Source organism: Trifolium pratense, linkage group LG6 (assembly GCF_020283565.1).
Source record: "Trifolium pratense cultivar HEN17-A07 linkage group LG6, ARS_RC_1.1, whole genome shotgun sequence".
Taxonomy (NCBI): domain Eukaryota; kingdom Viridiplantae; phylum Streptophyta; class Magnoliopsida; order Fabales; family Fabaceae; genus Trifolium; species Trifolium pratense.
In genome coordinates, this window is record NC_060064.1 from 7,300,751 (window position 1) to 7,316,896 (window position 16,146).

At 30.5% G+C, this 16,146-nt stretch overlaps 3 protein-coding genes and 1 long non-coding RNA gene across 5 annotated transcripts in view; 1 reads left to right on the top strand and 3 right to left on the bottom strand.

Annotated features, from left to right (window-relative positions):
• The first annotated feature begins 2,294 nt into the window (after positions 1-2,294).
• LOC123892709 lies at positions 2,295-5,834 on the top strand. Its single transcript, XR_006803265.1, has 3 exons — positions 2,295-2,978; positions 5,182-5,246; positions 5,330-5,834. It is a non-coding gene; the product is annotated as an uncharacterized LOC123892709 (long non-coding RNA).
• Positions 3,106-5,136, bottom strand: LOC123892708 (UDP-glycosyltransferase 73C1-like). Its single transcript, XM_045942561.1, has one exon. It carries the CDS (start codon positions 4,979-4,981, stop codon positions 3,329-3,331), a length of 1,653 nt encoding a protein of 550 aa, XP_045798517.1. The 5' UTR covers positions 4,982-5,136; the 3' UTR covers positions 3,106-3,328.
• Positions 5,835-6,871: 1,037 nt separating the features above from the next.
• LOC123889349 (UDP-glycosyltransferase 1-like) lies at positions 6,872-8,979 on the bottom strand. The gene has a single exon (XM_045938637.1). It carries the CDS (start codon positions 8,563-8,565, stop codon positions 7,072-7,074), a length of 1,494 nt encoding a protein of 497 aa, XP_045794593.1. The 5' UTR covers positions 8,566-8,979; the 3' UTR covers positions 6,872-7,071.
• Positions 8,980-14,930: 5,951 nt separating this feature from the next.
• The window catches only part of LOC123890148 (protein SHOOT GRAVITROPISM 6), a 32,174-nt gene continuing 30,958 nt past the window's right edge, over positions 14,931-16,146 (bottom strand). For both annotated transcript variants that reach the window (XM_045939700.1, XM_045939701.1), the window contains 3 exons: positions 16,035-16,128; positions 15,647-15,754; positions 14,931-15,447 (listed from right to left, as the gene is read on the bottom strand). In XM_045939700.1, the coding sequence (XP_045795656.1) occupies positions 15,250-15,447; positions 15,647-15,754; positions 16,035-16,128 (400 nt within the window). In that variant the 3' untranslated portion in view covers positions 14,931-15,249. The remainder of the gene's footprint in view (positions 15,448-15,646; positions 15,755-16,034; positions 16,129-16,146) is intronic.

Consider the following 16,146-nt stretch of genomic DNA (forward strand, 5'->3'; position numbering starts at 1 on the left):
ATCTACGTCAATATAAGAGGGTCCATCCGAAATTGTAAACAAAAATGGACAAATGTTTTTGATTCAATACATCAATTTTCTTACAATTTGGGATGAAGAGAGTATATTGAAATTCTGGTACACAGTAGATAAGTGTTGTTCACGATGTGCAGACACTTGTCGTAACACTTGTCTTAGCAGTAAGAACAATAAAGCAGAGCATTAAAACATATACTGAAAAGCATAAACAACACACCAGAATTGTTAATCCAGTTCAGCACAACAGCCTACTCTGGGGGCATAGCAAGCTAGGGATAAAGTCCACTAAATAGTATCAATTCAGAGCTAAACTCTCTGGTTTACAACTCCTCACTTAATCACTACCCATGCTATACTTTCTACCTAAGGCTCACCTATGAGGCCCTCCTCAATCCCTCTTCAATCACAGACAGCGATTGGATCAACGAAACAATTCTGAACAGACTAGAAGACACACTTCAATGAAATTAACACCTAGCCAACGACTAAGTTCATAATTTGGAGTTGCTTAAAAGCTTCATCCAAGTACAATATTCAACTCATTACCTTCAGGTTTCTGAGTGAGGACACGGTGACCATCTCACAACCCGAGTGGTTCACTTTACACCAACTCTCCTAGAGAGTGGCTTAAAGACACGAAACCCTTAAAAGACTACATCTTTGATATTCTATTTTAGCTTCAAGTTTCGGTGTATAAAACAGGGTTAGCAACACCCTTTATATAGCAGAAGACTAGCTTGGGCTTAAAGACGAAATTAGGTCTTCAAAATTGCAGCAGCAGCAGATATATTTTTGAAACAAATATTATATTTTCTAAAAGTTATTTTATTCCTTTAGAAAATAGAACTAGGGTTCGGCTGCCTTCAGAAACAATGGACCATGTGCGCCTTGTTGTATAAATCACCACGAAATAATTCTTCCAGCAAATCTTCAGAAGATTGAATATAAAACAATAACGCTAGCTGGCGCACAGTCAGACACACAGGTGTTGTTCTAATGTGTACGTACATCTGTCTCAACACATGATGTAAGCACATATGTCTCAACACTTTGACTAAATGATGTTTTTGCAAAATGTAGCCAACATAAAAAACCCAACATATATAAATTATGTATCATTAATGTCGAAATTTTATATGCTCAAGATATAATTTAAGGAAAATCTTAAATTATATATGCATAATTAAATATTATATTTTTTCTATAAAAACTATGTGAACATTTCGGCTAAAATTTGTTTGGAGGTATATCCATTATTCAATCATTCAATTACATGTCATATTGACGCATTTATATATATGCTACACTAACTGCTAAATACTTGGTTTTTTTTCTTTCTCTCTTGTGAATCCAAATGCCATCGAATTAAGTGATATATATAAGGGTAAATAGTGTCATACCCCCCTGCAAAATAGGCGAGTTTTGCGTTACCCCCTGCAAAATATTTTTTTGAGATTACCCCCTGCAATGTCAAGATTCCTTGCGTTACCCCCCTGGCTCAACAAGTGGGCATATGACATGGACGAATCTTGACGTGGCATGACACGTGGAAATTAATTTATTTTTTATTTATTTTTAATTGCCAACTCAGTAATTATTTATTTTTTAATTAAAAAAAATGAAAAAAACTTTTTTTTTAAAGAAACTTTTTTTTTAAAGAAATCTTTTTTTTTTAAAGAAACTTTTTTTTTTAAAGAAATTTTTTTATTTAAAGAAACTTTTTTTTTTTCATTCCGTTCATATGCAACGATTGTTCTTCGTTTTCAATTTCAATTTGGGGGTTAGGGCAAAGCGATTGTTCTTGCGTTACTATGTGATTGCAGTTTTTTTTTTTGGTTACTCTATTATTATTATTATTATTATTAGTTTTTTGGTTACTATTATTATTATTAGTTTTTTTTTCATCTTCGTTTTTTTTTTGGTTACTCTATTATTAGTTATTATATATATATATAAGAATTTTTTTATATATATATAATAACAACTTTTAGTAAAAAAAAAAAAAAAACTTTCTTTTAAGTAAGTTCATAAAAATATAACAACTTTTAAGTTTTTTTTTCATTTTTTTAATTAAAAACCCACATTAATTAATGAGTTGGCAATTAAAAATAAATAAAAAATAAATTAATTTCCATGTGTCATGCCACGTCAAGATTCTTCCATGTCATATGCCCACTTGTTGAGCCAGGGGGGTAACGCAAAGAATCTTGACATTGCAGGGGGGTAATCTCAAAAAAAAAATTTGCAGGGGGGTATAACACTATTTACCCTATATATAACCTCCCATGGTGCAAATTTGAGCAAGTATAAGACAATTATGCGCTTACATATGAGTTAAGTTTTTTCTTACCTTTTCTTCTATATATATTTCCTTTCATTTCATTGTCTTCTTAACAGCTAGTTAGCAAGTGAAACAAAATTGATATATGTTAAAGACTATTTATTTGGACGGCTTTCTTTTTTAATGTAATTGATAATATATATCTCTGAATGAAGACCCATTTTGTCCATATACAGAAAATAAAATCTAAATTAGTTGATGACATTTTTATATTGAGGATAAATTAGTCTCATCTGCCACTTCTCTTGTTCTTGTCTTTGCAACAAATTTAATACAACCGATATTTCGTCAAGTCATCCCACACTTCCTTTTGTTCGTATGGTTTGGCTTTAGTTTGGCATCATGTTGTGTGGTTCATATGGTTAATTATCTCGCTATAATTTTATCTTCTCTGGCAGTCCACTTATGCTGAGCAATTGGTGTCCGGTGCCGGTGGATAGGATTAAACTCTACTCTTAGTAAAAATCCTGGTCACACCACTAGTGCAGAAAGGAGATACAACTACTGGCCAAACAGACTTTCCACTACTGACCGTGGCGAAGTGAAATCAATTTTGTGTTGGAACCAATAGACCGGAGTAGAGGGGTCACACTTGAGTAGCATCGCGGCTGGTTGGCAGGTTTTTAGATCCTAGCTCCCTACTGGCCTCGATTTATTCTCAGATAGTCTATGCGTTTTTTCCCTTTGGATTAGATAAATTTCAATTTTGAATATATAATGAAGTGAAAACATATAGCACCTTCTTATAAAGTAGTATTAATTCAATACCTCTTCATGCATTTATAACATAACTTCATGCTTGCAGTGTACATTATACAACAATAGGAAAAGAAAACAAATAATGAAAACAAAAGGACAAATATTATATATTTCAAATCTCTTCAAGTTTCAATTTTGATGCTTGATTGTTGATGCATGAAATCTTGGACAAGCAAAGTCATATTAAGATCACATGATCCACATGCATTTTCAACAACTCTCTTTGCCAACACTACAAACCTCATCATTTCTTTCCATCTTGTAATCCTTGACATATTCTTTCTCCAACTTCTCACAAGTGTTTAAGATTGCACCATTTGACTTTATTTCAACATCATATACTTTCTCCTCAAATTCCTTCAACTCCTCTATTCCTGTTCCTTGAATCATATCTTTATTTTTTTGTATGATATCTTGGATGAACAAAGTAACATTAGAATGAGAAGATCCATCTTTTTCTACAGCCTTTTTAGCCATATTAGCAAGCTCTCTAATCCTTTTTCTTCTTTCTTCACTTTCACTTGTCTCATCCATTAATCTTTCAATCCCTCTAACGATATCTTCCTTCTTCACCAACACACTACTTTCCTCTTCCACACCCCAATTCAAAGGACTCTCAACCCCAATTTTCACACCAACTTTCAATATTTGCACAGCTAAAGTCTCATTCAAAAATTGGTCAGCAAAAAGTGGCCATGTAACCATTGGCACACCGGCACATATTGCTTCAATAGTCGAATTCCAACCACAATGTGTCAAGAATCCTCCGGTTGAACGATGTGACAATATCAATAACTGAGGAGCCCAACTCTTAATTACTAGGCCTCTACCATTGATTCTTCCTTCAAATCCAGTTTCCTCAACCCATTTTTCCAATGCTTCTAATTGATTTCCATCTCTAATAACCCAAATAAAAGGTCTTTTTGTAGCTTCTAATGCTAAACCAAGCTCTATCATTTGTGTTGGTGTTATATTACATAAACTTCCAAGGCTTACATAGATAACACTCCCTTGCTTTTGAGAATCAAGCCACTTCATGTGCTTCCATTCACCACTTGAAACCTTATTATTATTACCTCTTTGCCCCTTATCCAAGTAATCAATGTTACTAAGTGAAACAGGACCAATACACCAAACTTTGTCATTGTTTACTTTTTTATAATCTTTCACAAATGATGGCTCTAACTCTTCAAAAGAATTCACTATTACCCCATATGAACCCATTTCAGCTTCACCCATATCTTCATTAAATTGATTCCAAGCTTCACCCTGTAATCCTATTCCTGTTTGTGCTATAGTTATTTCAATTTTTTCAGAAATACCAGGCAAATCAAAGTACTCATTTTCTTTATTAGCCATAATTTGCATCATATTATTAGCATGTATATTATGCAAAGCTAAGACATATAAGCAACTTGTTCCAACAAAAGAAATTCTTGGAATATTGAATTTTCTAGCTATATGGATTGTATATGGCAAACACATATCTGAAATTATGCAACTTGGTGGCGGTGTTAACTCGTCACATAACTTCAAAGCTTGTTGTTTTAGTAATCTTGATGCATTGAAAAGATCTGATGCTATACCAAGTGATGGTAACATGTCAAGATTTTCACACCCTTCTGGTAATCCAAACTCTTTAGATGGAAATTGAAGCTGAATTAATTGAATGTGTAAACCAGATTCAATATAACGTGCTATGGTTGATGTGTAACGTGATGCATTTTGTGGTGTGGTTACTATTGTAACATTAACATTGTTATGTTTTGCTAATATTTTTGCAATGTCTATCATAGGGATCATGTGGCCTTGTGCCATCATTGGGAATAATACAAAATGAACTTTTTTATTTTGGGATGCCATGTTTTGTATAGTTGGAAAGGTTAAGGATATTGATTAACTAAAGTTGCAAGATATACTTATATACTAACTTTGTTCATGAATTTAGTTAATTTTTTAAGGTGAGAGGTTACATATGGAAATGTAAATGTTGGATTATTTGAATCATATATATGTTTGTTTTATGTTTTTGGCTATTTCATTTAACTCTTTGTACTAACTAGGTGGCAACGCCAGAGTTTTTACCCTATGCAAGATTGAAGGTGACATTTATTGTAAACAAGTAAAGGTCAGATCAGTTTAGTAAAAAAAAAAAAAATTATGACTATTATGATCATCATCGTTATATTGAATTTTGTAAATATATGGCAGGTGTGTGATGCTTTCAGCTACTGGACTTTCACCATCTAGGGTGCAACCTTCGATTGCTTCGCCTAGCAATGTAGCACCGCCACTTGGATTGTTCCCCCACAATTTAGTTGGTAGCTACTAAGAGATATTAATTGAGGGACTGAAGTTTAAACTCTGACTGCATCCCATTTCTCCACATTATAGTGAATTCATTCCTGGATTGATAATCCTCCAGATTAGGTGATGTTGCACCGAACTGGATTAACAAACGATCTGTCTTATTTATCTTCATGCACTTAATTTATTTTTAACTTGTCTATTGTTTTCTGTACTGATAAGACAGATCATAAGGCAGTCTTACATCACAAGGTACCGACTTTATGAATAGTAACCGAAAATGTGATTATACTCTGTTACTTTAGATTGTCTCTTGATCCAACAGTGTGAAATCATAAGATGCTGAGCGTGATATAATAATGTATTAGGAAAAATCCAAATATTATCTAATAAAAGATAAAAGATAGGATTATGCAAACTAGTGCACTTAAAGGTATTGGAAATATATATTTATTAGCATTTTCCTAAAAGATAAGCAATTGGACCATCTTTATCCTACATATGTTTTTATGGATTAACTATAATAAGAATTCATTGCCGTAAGAAAAAGAAATTCTTTATTTTGAATTGTATAGTTCAATGTATGCATTGCTATGTGTTTTACACATTACAAAGAAGACAAATGAAAATTGTGCAGGCCAAACCGCCATGAAATAATAATAATAAAAAAATCTTAATATGTCAATTGTCAAGTAAGGTTGACGGTGATACTGATACATATTGTGAGGTGATAGTACATCCCCTATAAAGTGATTGCTATGTCTTTTAGGATGATAATATTACAAGCAATATATTGTGTATACGACTCTTCCGTAAATTCCAGAGTAGTGAGAGGGACATAACTAAAAAATGGAAAAAAATACAGTAAAAGGACAAACCTTGGAACTTCGGTTTATAGGGTATGTGGAATGAATGGATATTAACTTCAAAAACAGAATTTAATTTATACATGATCATGTATGATATTTAAAAACACATGATGTGTGTCACTTTCATTAAATGATGTGACAACGCATCATTGAAAATAAATGTAAAAAAAATTTATACCAGCGGTGCACCAAAACAAATGAATGGATATCAAATATACTAGTAAACATTCTTGTCAAATCTACCGTTGAAAAGAAATGAATGGATATTAACGAATACAAATTTTATAAAATCTACCGTTGAATTAAAAGTTATAAATTATTTTTATAAAAAATTTCACAAATCTGAACTCGTTTAATATATTATCGAGAGTAATTAAAATTAATGGAATTCTTTAAAAACACATAAACCCTTCATTTTTATGGGAGTCTCATTTAATAAGGAGCAGCTTATGACTAGACAATTTTAATTTTTAATCATATAACCAAAATAAAACTAAAACATATATATATATATATATATATATATATATATATATATATATATATATATATATATATATATATATATATATATATATATATATAATATACCCTCTCTTTTTTATATTAATATATAGTACACCCTCTTCTTATAAATTAAACGAGTATATTCAATACCTAATTTCATGCATGAAACTACATAATTTCAAGCTTTTGCAGTGTGGAATATGCACTAACAAAAAAAAAAAATAACATCAATTAAAGGACAAATAATATTCTAAATTGCATTTCTCTTTATCAAGTTTCAACTTTGGTGCTTGATTGTAGTTGCATGATATCTTGTATAAGCAAAGTAATATTAAGATAAGAAGATCCACCTTTTTCAATAGCACTTTTTGCAATCTCACTAAGTTCACTAACCCTTTCTCTTCTCTCTTTACTCTCTTCTCCCTCCACATCCATCACATTACATATTGCTTCCTTAATACCTTCTTTCTTCACAACCACACCTAACTTCTCTTCCTCTCCCCACATCAATGGAACCTCAACACCAAGACTCACACCAATCCTCAAAACTTGAGTAACAAGTTTCTCATTCAAAAATTGATCAGCAAATAACGGCCAAGTTATCATCGGAACACCAAAACTTATCCCTTCCAGTGTCGAATTCCAACCACAATGTGTCAAGAATCCACCGACGGAACCATGTGACAATATCACCATTTGTGGGGCCCACCCTCTAATTATTAACCCTCTCCCTTCATTCCTTTCCTCAAAATTTTCATCACTAATCCATTTTTCCAACTCTTCACTTTTACCAATTCCATCCCTAATAACCCAAATAAATGGTCTTTTTGTTGATTCTAATCCCAAAGCCAATTCAATAAGTTGTGAAGAAATTAAGTTACTTAAACTTCCAAGACAAACATAAACAACAGATTTTGGCTTATGTAAATCTAGAAAATTTAAGCAATTATTTTCACTTATTGAAGCTATGTTACCTCTTTGAGCCTTATCTAAACCATCTTTGTTACAAAGTGAAACAGGACCAACACACCAAACCTTATCATTTCTCATCTTTTTGTAACCCTTAACATATTCTTTCTCTAACTCCTCAAAACTGTTTATGATTTCACCATATGATTTCATTTGAGCTTCAAACATTTTCTCAGCATATTCCTTTAGACTTTCCAGTTGTACTGCTCCTGGAACCTGCTCTTTGGTGACTTGAATTTGATCAGGTATATCAGGAATAGCGAAAAACTCAGAATCTGAATCGATACTTTCAAGAATATTTGAAGTAAATACCTTCAAAATGGAATGAAGACAAAAACAAGAAAAACCATGAAATGAAATTCTAGGAATGTGATGTTTTTCAGCAATTTGAGAAGTCCAAGGAATGCAAAAATCAGAGATAATGCAATTTGGTTTTGGTGACAATTTATCAAAAAGTTCATCTGCTTGTTTATAAAGCAAAGAAACTGCATGAAAAAGATTATACATCATATCTTGTGAAATGGTAACCATATCGAAATTCTCGCAACCATCGGGTAATCCAGCTTGTTTTGATGGAAAATTTAGGGTTATTAGTTTGATTTGGAGACCATTGAGAATAGCACGAGAAAGAACTGAAGTAAAACGTGATGCATTTTTTGGTGTAGTGAAAATGGTAACAATGGAACCATGTTGTGCTAAGAGTTTTGCTATGTCTATCATTGGGATAATGTGACCTTGTGCTATCAAGGGAAATAGTGCAAAGTGTGGAACATTAATGTTTGCTTGCAAAACCATGTTGGAAAAATTTAATAATAAGGAGTTGTTATGAATTGTTGGGTGTTGGACTTGAATTCAAGTGTGTTTCAACTTCCTATTATATAGATACCATTTTGTCGACAAGTGCAGTAAGATACATCAATTTTTCAATAAGCTTAAAAAATTATTTTTTACTCATAATAGTGATCAGTAAAATAAGTCCATTGTGGACAATATTTGTATCATGTACTATAAGTTAGTTTTCACGGTTGAAATAATAAATAGTATCATTAGATTAAATGAGATATAATAATTAAATTTACATAAATGTGTGATGCAAAACTTACCTGTGTGCACATTAGACAAAATTTTATATCGTTTTATAAAGATGTTACTCTCCCACCCTATAATTTATTTCATTTCATTTTATAAAGATGTTACTCTTCCACCCTATTATTTATTTCGTTTTATCTATAACAATATATAAAGGGGATAAGGGAGTTTGGGCTGGATTTTTTTTGGTCCATTTTGCCCTTAACTTCCTTTATGGTTTTTTAATTATTCCATAATTGCCCTTAACTTCCTCTCTTTTTTTTTTTATGGTTTTTTCATCTATATCTATTCTATACTATAATATATAAAAAGAATACATGAGTTTTGGGGTAGAATTTTCATAATACCAACATTACCCTTGCTTTTTTTTAGTAGCAACAAAAATCTTTTATTAACAAACTCACCATAACATAAGGCGTATCTTTTTTTTTGGGTACATAAGTTAGACACAGGCAGGCGCGGAACGCGCCTGCCTGGCCCGCTAGTAAAGATAAAGATAAACATGTTACTCTCCCACCCTATAATAATCGGCATATTTGTATAAATATATATAAAAAAAAAAAAAGCAAAATAATAACTAATAGTACTTATAATTTTCAATGTCATATAATTATTTTTTAATTTGTACCTATAATTAATATTACATGCACAACTATTATAAAAAATATATTACATGCACAACTCTCAATTAATTATTTTCTTTTATTTTGTTTTTATGATAATACTCTCTCTATGACTCTATCCAAAATATAAGGGAAAATTGGTCAACCAAAATTGATGTATTTAGTTCAAATTTTTAACCAAATAAATCAACTTTCTTTGACCAATTTTCCCTTATATTTTGGAACGGGAGAAGTATAATGATAAAAACATTATATTATCACTCTATCTTTTTCTTATTATTGTTTTGGTAGTGGTTTAGAGGTCAACACTTACCGAAACTAATACACATACAAGGAAGGGAAAGGTGATGACTCATAAAGTATCTTCATAAAAATATTATATTATTGCTCTTAATTTATTTATTTTTTGTCCAGTAGTTTAGTGGCTAAAAATTCACCACCTTATAAGTGAATAAGTAAAGTGTTTAAGATTTGAATGCAATAATTCTACCAATCGAACTAAACTCACGATGATTTGTCGCTCTTAATTTTAACTTGTACAATTTTATAATTTATGTAGTCAAAGAAATAGCTTATTGTGGACAGACAGGCCTAAGAGCATAGGTTCTAGTCTTCTAGAAGGTTTTTTTAATTGGTGAGGTAAGAGCATATGCAATGAACATTGGATTATAGTGGAATCATGGAATGTTGCATGGATGGCAGGCACTAGAATCATCTGGTGAGGGCCGGCCCTGTGGGTGTGTAAGGTGAGCCACCACATAGGGCCTCAAATATTTAGGGTCTCTAATTATTTATATCGGTTTATTAAAAAAATTATATAAGTAAAAAAAATTAATGACTTTGTTACTACTAAAAATATTTTATAACTCAAAAAATAAAATATTTAATAAACACACTCTTAATTTTATAAATAACTTGTGGTTGTTTGTAAAAAAAGAAGCAACATTACAAGAAAGTTTTTTTTTCTAAGAAAATGTAAAGTTGATAATGATATTAGATTGAAGATGTATTTTAATGTCATTGATTAAAATATATTGCTTTTAGATGTTATTTACTATGATGACTATTTTTTATATTATTTACAATTTAAATAGAGAATGACTTTTAAAAAAAATTATATTTTTATTAAAGATTCATTTTAAATTTTCAAACATGACCTTCAAATACTCGGGATCGGCCCTGCATGTGGTTTTAGAAAGGGTTTTTTTTTAAAAAAATTATGTTCTCTTTAATTGGTGATGTAATATCAGTTATGATTACCACAAATTCTCATACATGGATCTGCTGCAGTTATAAGTTTCCACAATTGCATGATATTTTAAATTAGACGGTTTATATCAATTATTGCGTCGACGCAGTAACCACGTAAAATCGGTTTCCCATATTCTCTGGTTCGACGGAAACAATAAAGTTAGTGGGTGGGGGCAGTGATGTGAAGATTCAGTTCTACGTTCTTTCAGAAGAAAAATTGATAGCTTTCGTCCCCACTTGTTATTTTTAAAGTGATATTGACATGAAGTTTCTACTCTGTTACCAATATCGTTGGGAACCTGTGAGGCAGACGAGGTGGATTTTCTCCTTCCAATCGAATTTTCTCCATACGTATGAGCCAGGAACTGACCACATGCTTAAGGGGACCAAAACCCTTACAAGTTGGACCAATTCATTGTTGGTGCATGCAGATGCATATTTACTACTCCTTCCTCCCAAAATAAATGGCCTATTTTTTACTTTGTGTACTATTCATATGATCTGCTTTTATCATATTTTTCTACTAATATATAAATGCAAATATTAGCATATGAGATATTTGATTTGTCTCGATGAGTATTTTTAAAATATATAATTTTTATAATTTTTAATAAAATATAATTTAAGATATTAACAGTTAAAGTTGTATATTGACAAACATGACTTTGGTCAACTAGGTCATTTATTTTGAAACGGAAGAAGTATTTATTACTAATTAATTATGTACAATCTTTTTTTTTACAGAAATTATTTGCAATCATTTAAAAATTACTGCCTCTCGGATTCTTTTTATTAGATACATATAAATCAACAAAAATTTATATATTTAATTTGGTTATAATATAGATTAAGTATACCAATTTTTATTGATGTATATATATCTTTGATGAAAATATCTCTTTTAAATTTATGAAAAAGATTGAGAATGGTATTGAATCATTGATTATAATTTTAACAAACTTAGAGAGAGCCACTGAGATTCAACGTGACTTGGATTCGCTAAAGAAAAAAACATACTTGGAAGTCAGACGCCATTCAAATGAAACGAAACTTGGAAGTCAGATGTCCACTAAAATATAGCATTCTCAATTTAATAGTAATAAATATATTTTCACACCAAATAAATATATTTTAATGCTAACATTTACCTATTTATATTTTTGTAAGTGATATTTTGCTGGAGTATGGACATGAGTTTAAATTGAGTTAATTTTGTAAAATTTATTTACTAACATTTACCTATTTTTTTGGTGTAAAAATATATTTTAATACTATTAAATTGAGAATGCTACTTTTTTTTTTTTTTGAAACTTGCTACATCTTATTAGGTATAAACTTGCTACATCTTAAAGGATACACAAAATAAAAAAAGTTTATACCTAATATCATGAAGAAAAAAAATTAAAGTGGTAATAATTTTGCGATGTTTTTGTTTTACAAATAGATTAATTATTATAAAGACGTTGAGATTTTTCTTTAATAAAAAAAATAAGTAAAACACCAAAATCTTACATTTTAATATTATTTTTTTATAGCTTTCTTTCCTTCACTGGATAAATTAATTTTATTTAATGTTTGTCAAACACAACATCGAAACTTAAACTTACAAGTAGTACAAAAATTTAACCTCTTCTGTTAAACTCAACCACCATTTTGTATTGTTTAATACTTTTTCCGTGATTAAATATAAATAAAAACTATCTTCAAAGTTCATTTTATAATTAATGTATGAAACGTAACTTTGCATTTGTTTGGCGATATTAAGCTTTTTGGTTCCATGAGATTAGTTTGGTCGTTGTTCTAGATTTTTGATACCGACACTTCACCTCCATAACTAAAATGTGGACAATATTTTCCAGACAAAAACCCCGACCAAAACATATACGTGGGATGTTCTGAACCTTTTTCAACCCTTTCAATTTGATATGGCCACAAATTTCTTGATTTTGTTTGGTTTTATCGTATCTTTCCTACTATTGCCTTTTTTTACTTTAATCATTACTGTTACTATTGTTTCTTACAAAATATCGGAAAGACGCTGAAAATTTGAAAGAAAAAAAACGATAAATTCTTCGGAGCAATTCAATTTTAAAACAAAATACAGAAACATCAATGACATGATATTCATTCTTTCTCCGTACTACCTACCAACGCCTCATTTTTTTCTCTTATTCTAAATTCATCTCTCATTTCATTTTCCTTTCATTCTATTGCAAACCCAACACCACGATCGGAACTAGGACCGAAAATGAGTTGAGTTGAACTCATTTGAATTTAACTTGATAAAAAATGGTTACGTCCGATACTCAACTCGAGTCTAATAAGGATTTTTCTTAGTTCAATTTTAACTCGTTTAAATTTAACGAACAACTCAATTCAGCTCATTCAAAAGTTGATATATTTTGTCTTTAAAATAAGTCAAAAAAAATTTAGATCTTTCAACCTTTAATTTTTATTTTAAATCCAACGATTGAATTAAAATAAAAGTTTTCCCTAACATAAGGTAAGGTGTTTAAAAGATAGACGTAAATTCAAAGTGTCATACCTTCATTATAAGTGTCATCTACAAATACTCCAAAAACAAAAATACAAAAAAAAAATTAAAAAAAAAAAAAGACACCAAAACTAGCTTCCACTAGTGAAATTCTGCATCTTTTTTGTTTACTAACTTCCAAACTCATTTGATTCACGGACCATGTTCAACGAGTTAATTGTTGAATTGATTTCCAAACTATGTTTAAGTTGGCTTGATTCATAGTCACCTAACTGAAACTAAATCCTCGTCCCTCTATCGGCACAACTAAATCTTTGTGACAACACAAAACTCTACCTACAAATGTAACACAAATCAGAGAAGTAACAACAATAAGGAAGGATGTGAAGGAATAATCCATGTTTATGGAAGTTTGATCGTCTTCTTTATTCTCTATCTCATATTTAAATTATTAGAGTTCTTGATCCTTTAAATGTTGAGATTTACTTTTGTTATTCTATCGATTTCGCGCTCGCCCTACGAGTTATCAAAATGAGAAATTTTGAGGAAAAAACACCGTATATGAAATTCAATACTTTTACATGTACACTACTTAAGTAGCGAATTCGAGAAATTTGAAGAAAAAACACCCCCCTAACATGGAAATTTCTCATTTTCTATAACATCTGCTACTTAAGTAGCGGACGTTATAAAAATGAGAGTTTAGAAAGAAAAAAAAAACCACTCTCCTACAATGAAATTTTCAAGATTTTAAACGTAAAATCCACTGCTTAAGTATCGTACGAAGATATGTTGGTAATTTTATAGTGCACGCCAGAAATGAGATAGAGTGACAAAAATAATCCGCTACATGACAAGAACAAACCAAAATCAAAGGTTTCCAATTAATTTGTCGATGCTTGATTGATTTCTTTGTTTTTCAATAAACTTAAATTAATGTAATTTACACAAAAACACGATTATCAATTTGTAGGTACCGTTTATTTTAATTTCAATCTCAATTCTTTATTTGTTTAATCCTAATTCATGAAATTTTTGACCTTTTATTTTATGGTTTAATTTATAATTGTGAACGGGAACATATTAGTTAAGGATTTCCGGTAGACATCAACAAACCGAAAATGTTAACAAAAGAGGTATGGTAAATATCTACCACCAGAACACTTAAAAATGTTTTTCGGTATGTTTCTTCAAAACTAATCTCTCTTCTTCGCTTTAGTTTACCGGAATTGTTTTTAACAAAGTGTGAGGAGAAATCGAAAGTTGATGATGTTAGTTTATATATGAGGATAAAATGGATAGTTCACTCAAAGAAAAAAAATATTGATTATCAAAAAAAAAAAAAAAATATTAAACTTTTGAGGAATTTAATGCATAATTTCAAAGATAATATTTTTATATTTAACTTTTTTTGGTACAAATTTTTATATTTAACTTTTATCATGATTCATGTTTCCTCAACATTTATCAGCATTTTTATTAATAATTTTTTACTATTTTATTCAACAATGATTAATTACTTAACCATATTTTGACCTATTTGAATTTTTTATCTCTCATAATAGTCATTATTGAATTTTTTTATGAAAAAATGTAAAAAAGTTAATAATAAATGAAATCATGAAATCTGTCAAAATAAATCATTGGCAATTCCCAATGGCAATCTTATTTGTAAAATTCTAAGATGTTGAAAGAAAAAAACAACAAAATTATAAAATTCAATAGAAATTAATGAAATCTGCTAAGAGATGTACAAGTTTCATGGAAGTGAAATTAATATACAACAACACACAATAGATTACCTTACATCTATAAAAATAAAAATAAAATAAAGAAAAACAAAGAAACCAAAGGTCCTTTAGAAGACTGAGAAAGAAAAAAAAAAAAAAAAAAAAAAGGATAACTTACAAGGAGGTGAATGCTTACAAGTTACAACAAAGACTGTACAAGATGTCAATGTGGAAGGAGCAACATACCGATCCACTCGACCACTTCTAAATAGCTGTTCTTCATAGTTCCTTATTATTGAGTTGTTGCTAGTTTATTATTAGACTCCGCCGTATCATGGTTCCTTATTGTGGTGTCTAGCCGGTCGAGATGAACTGCTCTCCATGAACATGAGTTGGAAGATTTGAGCAACAAGCCCAAAGCAGCAGAGCATGTTGCCCTTACAACAGCATCAGGTGATCGACTCATTTGCCCAACCAGCATACCAAATACCTAAAACAAGAGACAGATCTCTGAAACCTCATTTTTCATGCACCATCGGTGTAATACTTTTTACACTACTGACCAATCACAAGTAATCATTTGTATGACTTTTAAGTCAAATAATTCTTATGATCCAATGATCACGATTTATTGATAGTGTAAAAAATCTTTAGTCAGTGCGAATCAATTAAATCCTTCAGGAACTTACCTGTGTATGGTAGTCAGCTAAAATATGCTGATTGTCAGATAGAGAGAGCATGCTGCTACATAAGTACATAGCATTTGCCTGAATTATGGGCCATGGTGCATCAAAAGCCTGCCTCATCAAAAAAGTAATATGCTAAGTTCTCAAGACCTTAGATTTAAACCGTTAGAAAAAATAATTAACATTGCATTGGTTTTGAATTTTTCTAGTCTTTATTATTGTAGGATTATTCCATGTTCAATGAAATTTACAGGAGGATCCAATTGACTTAATATTAATTTCAGTTAGGAAAATAATCATGAATGAAATTTTATGGTGAAAAGCATGCATCTACTGGAATTAATATGTTATGTAAAGTAACATGTGTTGAACTCAGTATGGTAAAAAGAACCTGCACTGTTGACGCCATATAAGTATCCACTCTGGAAAGAAGATGCTGTGTGAATTGCTTTGCGATGTCGCGTAGAAAATCCTCATAGTCACTTCTAAAAAACAAAAAGACA

Bases quoted from the DNA above. Each gene is read 5' to 3' on its own strand.
- LOC123892708 (XM_045942561.1), bottom strand. From the start codon at position 4,981: ATGGCATCCCAAAATAAAAAAGTTCATTTTGTATTATTCCCAATGATG.
- LOC123889349 (XM_045938637.1), bottom strand. From the start codon at position 8,565: ATGGTTTTGCAAGCAAACATTAATGTTCCACACTTTGCACTATTTCCC.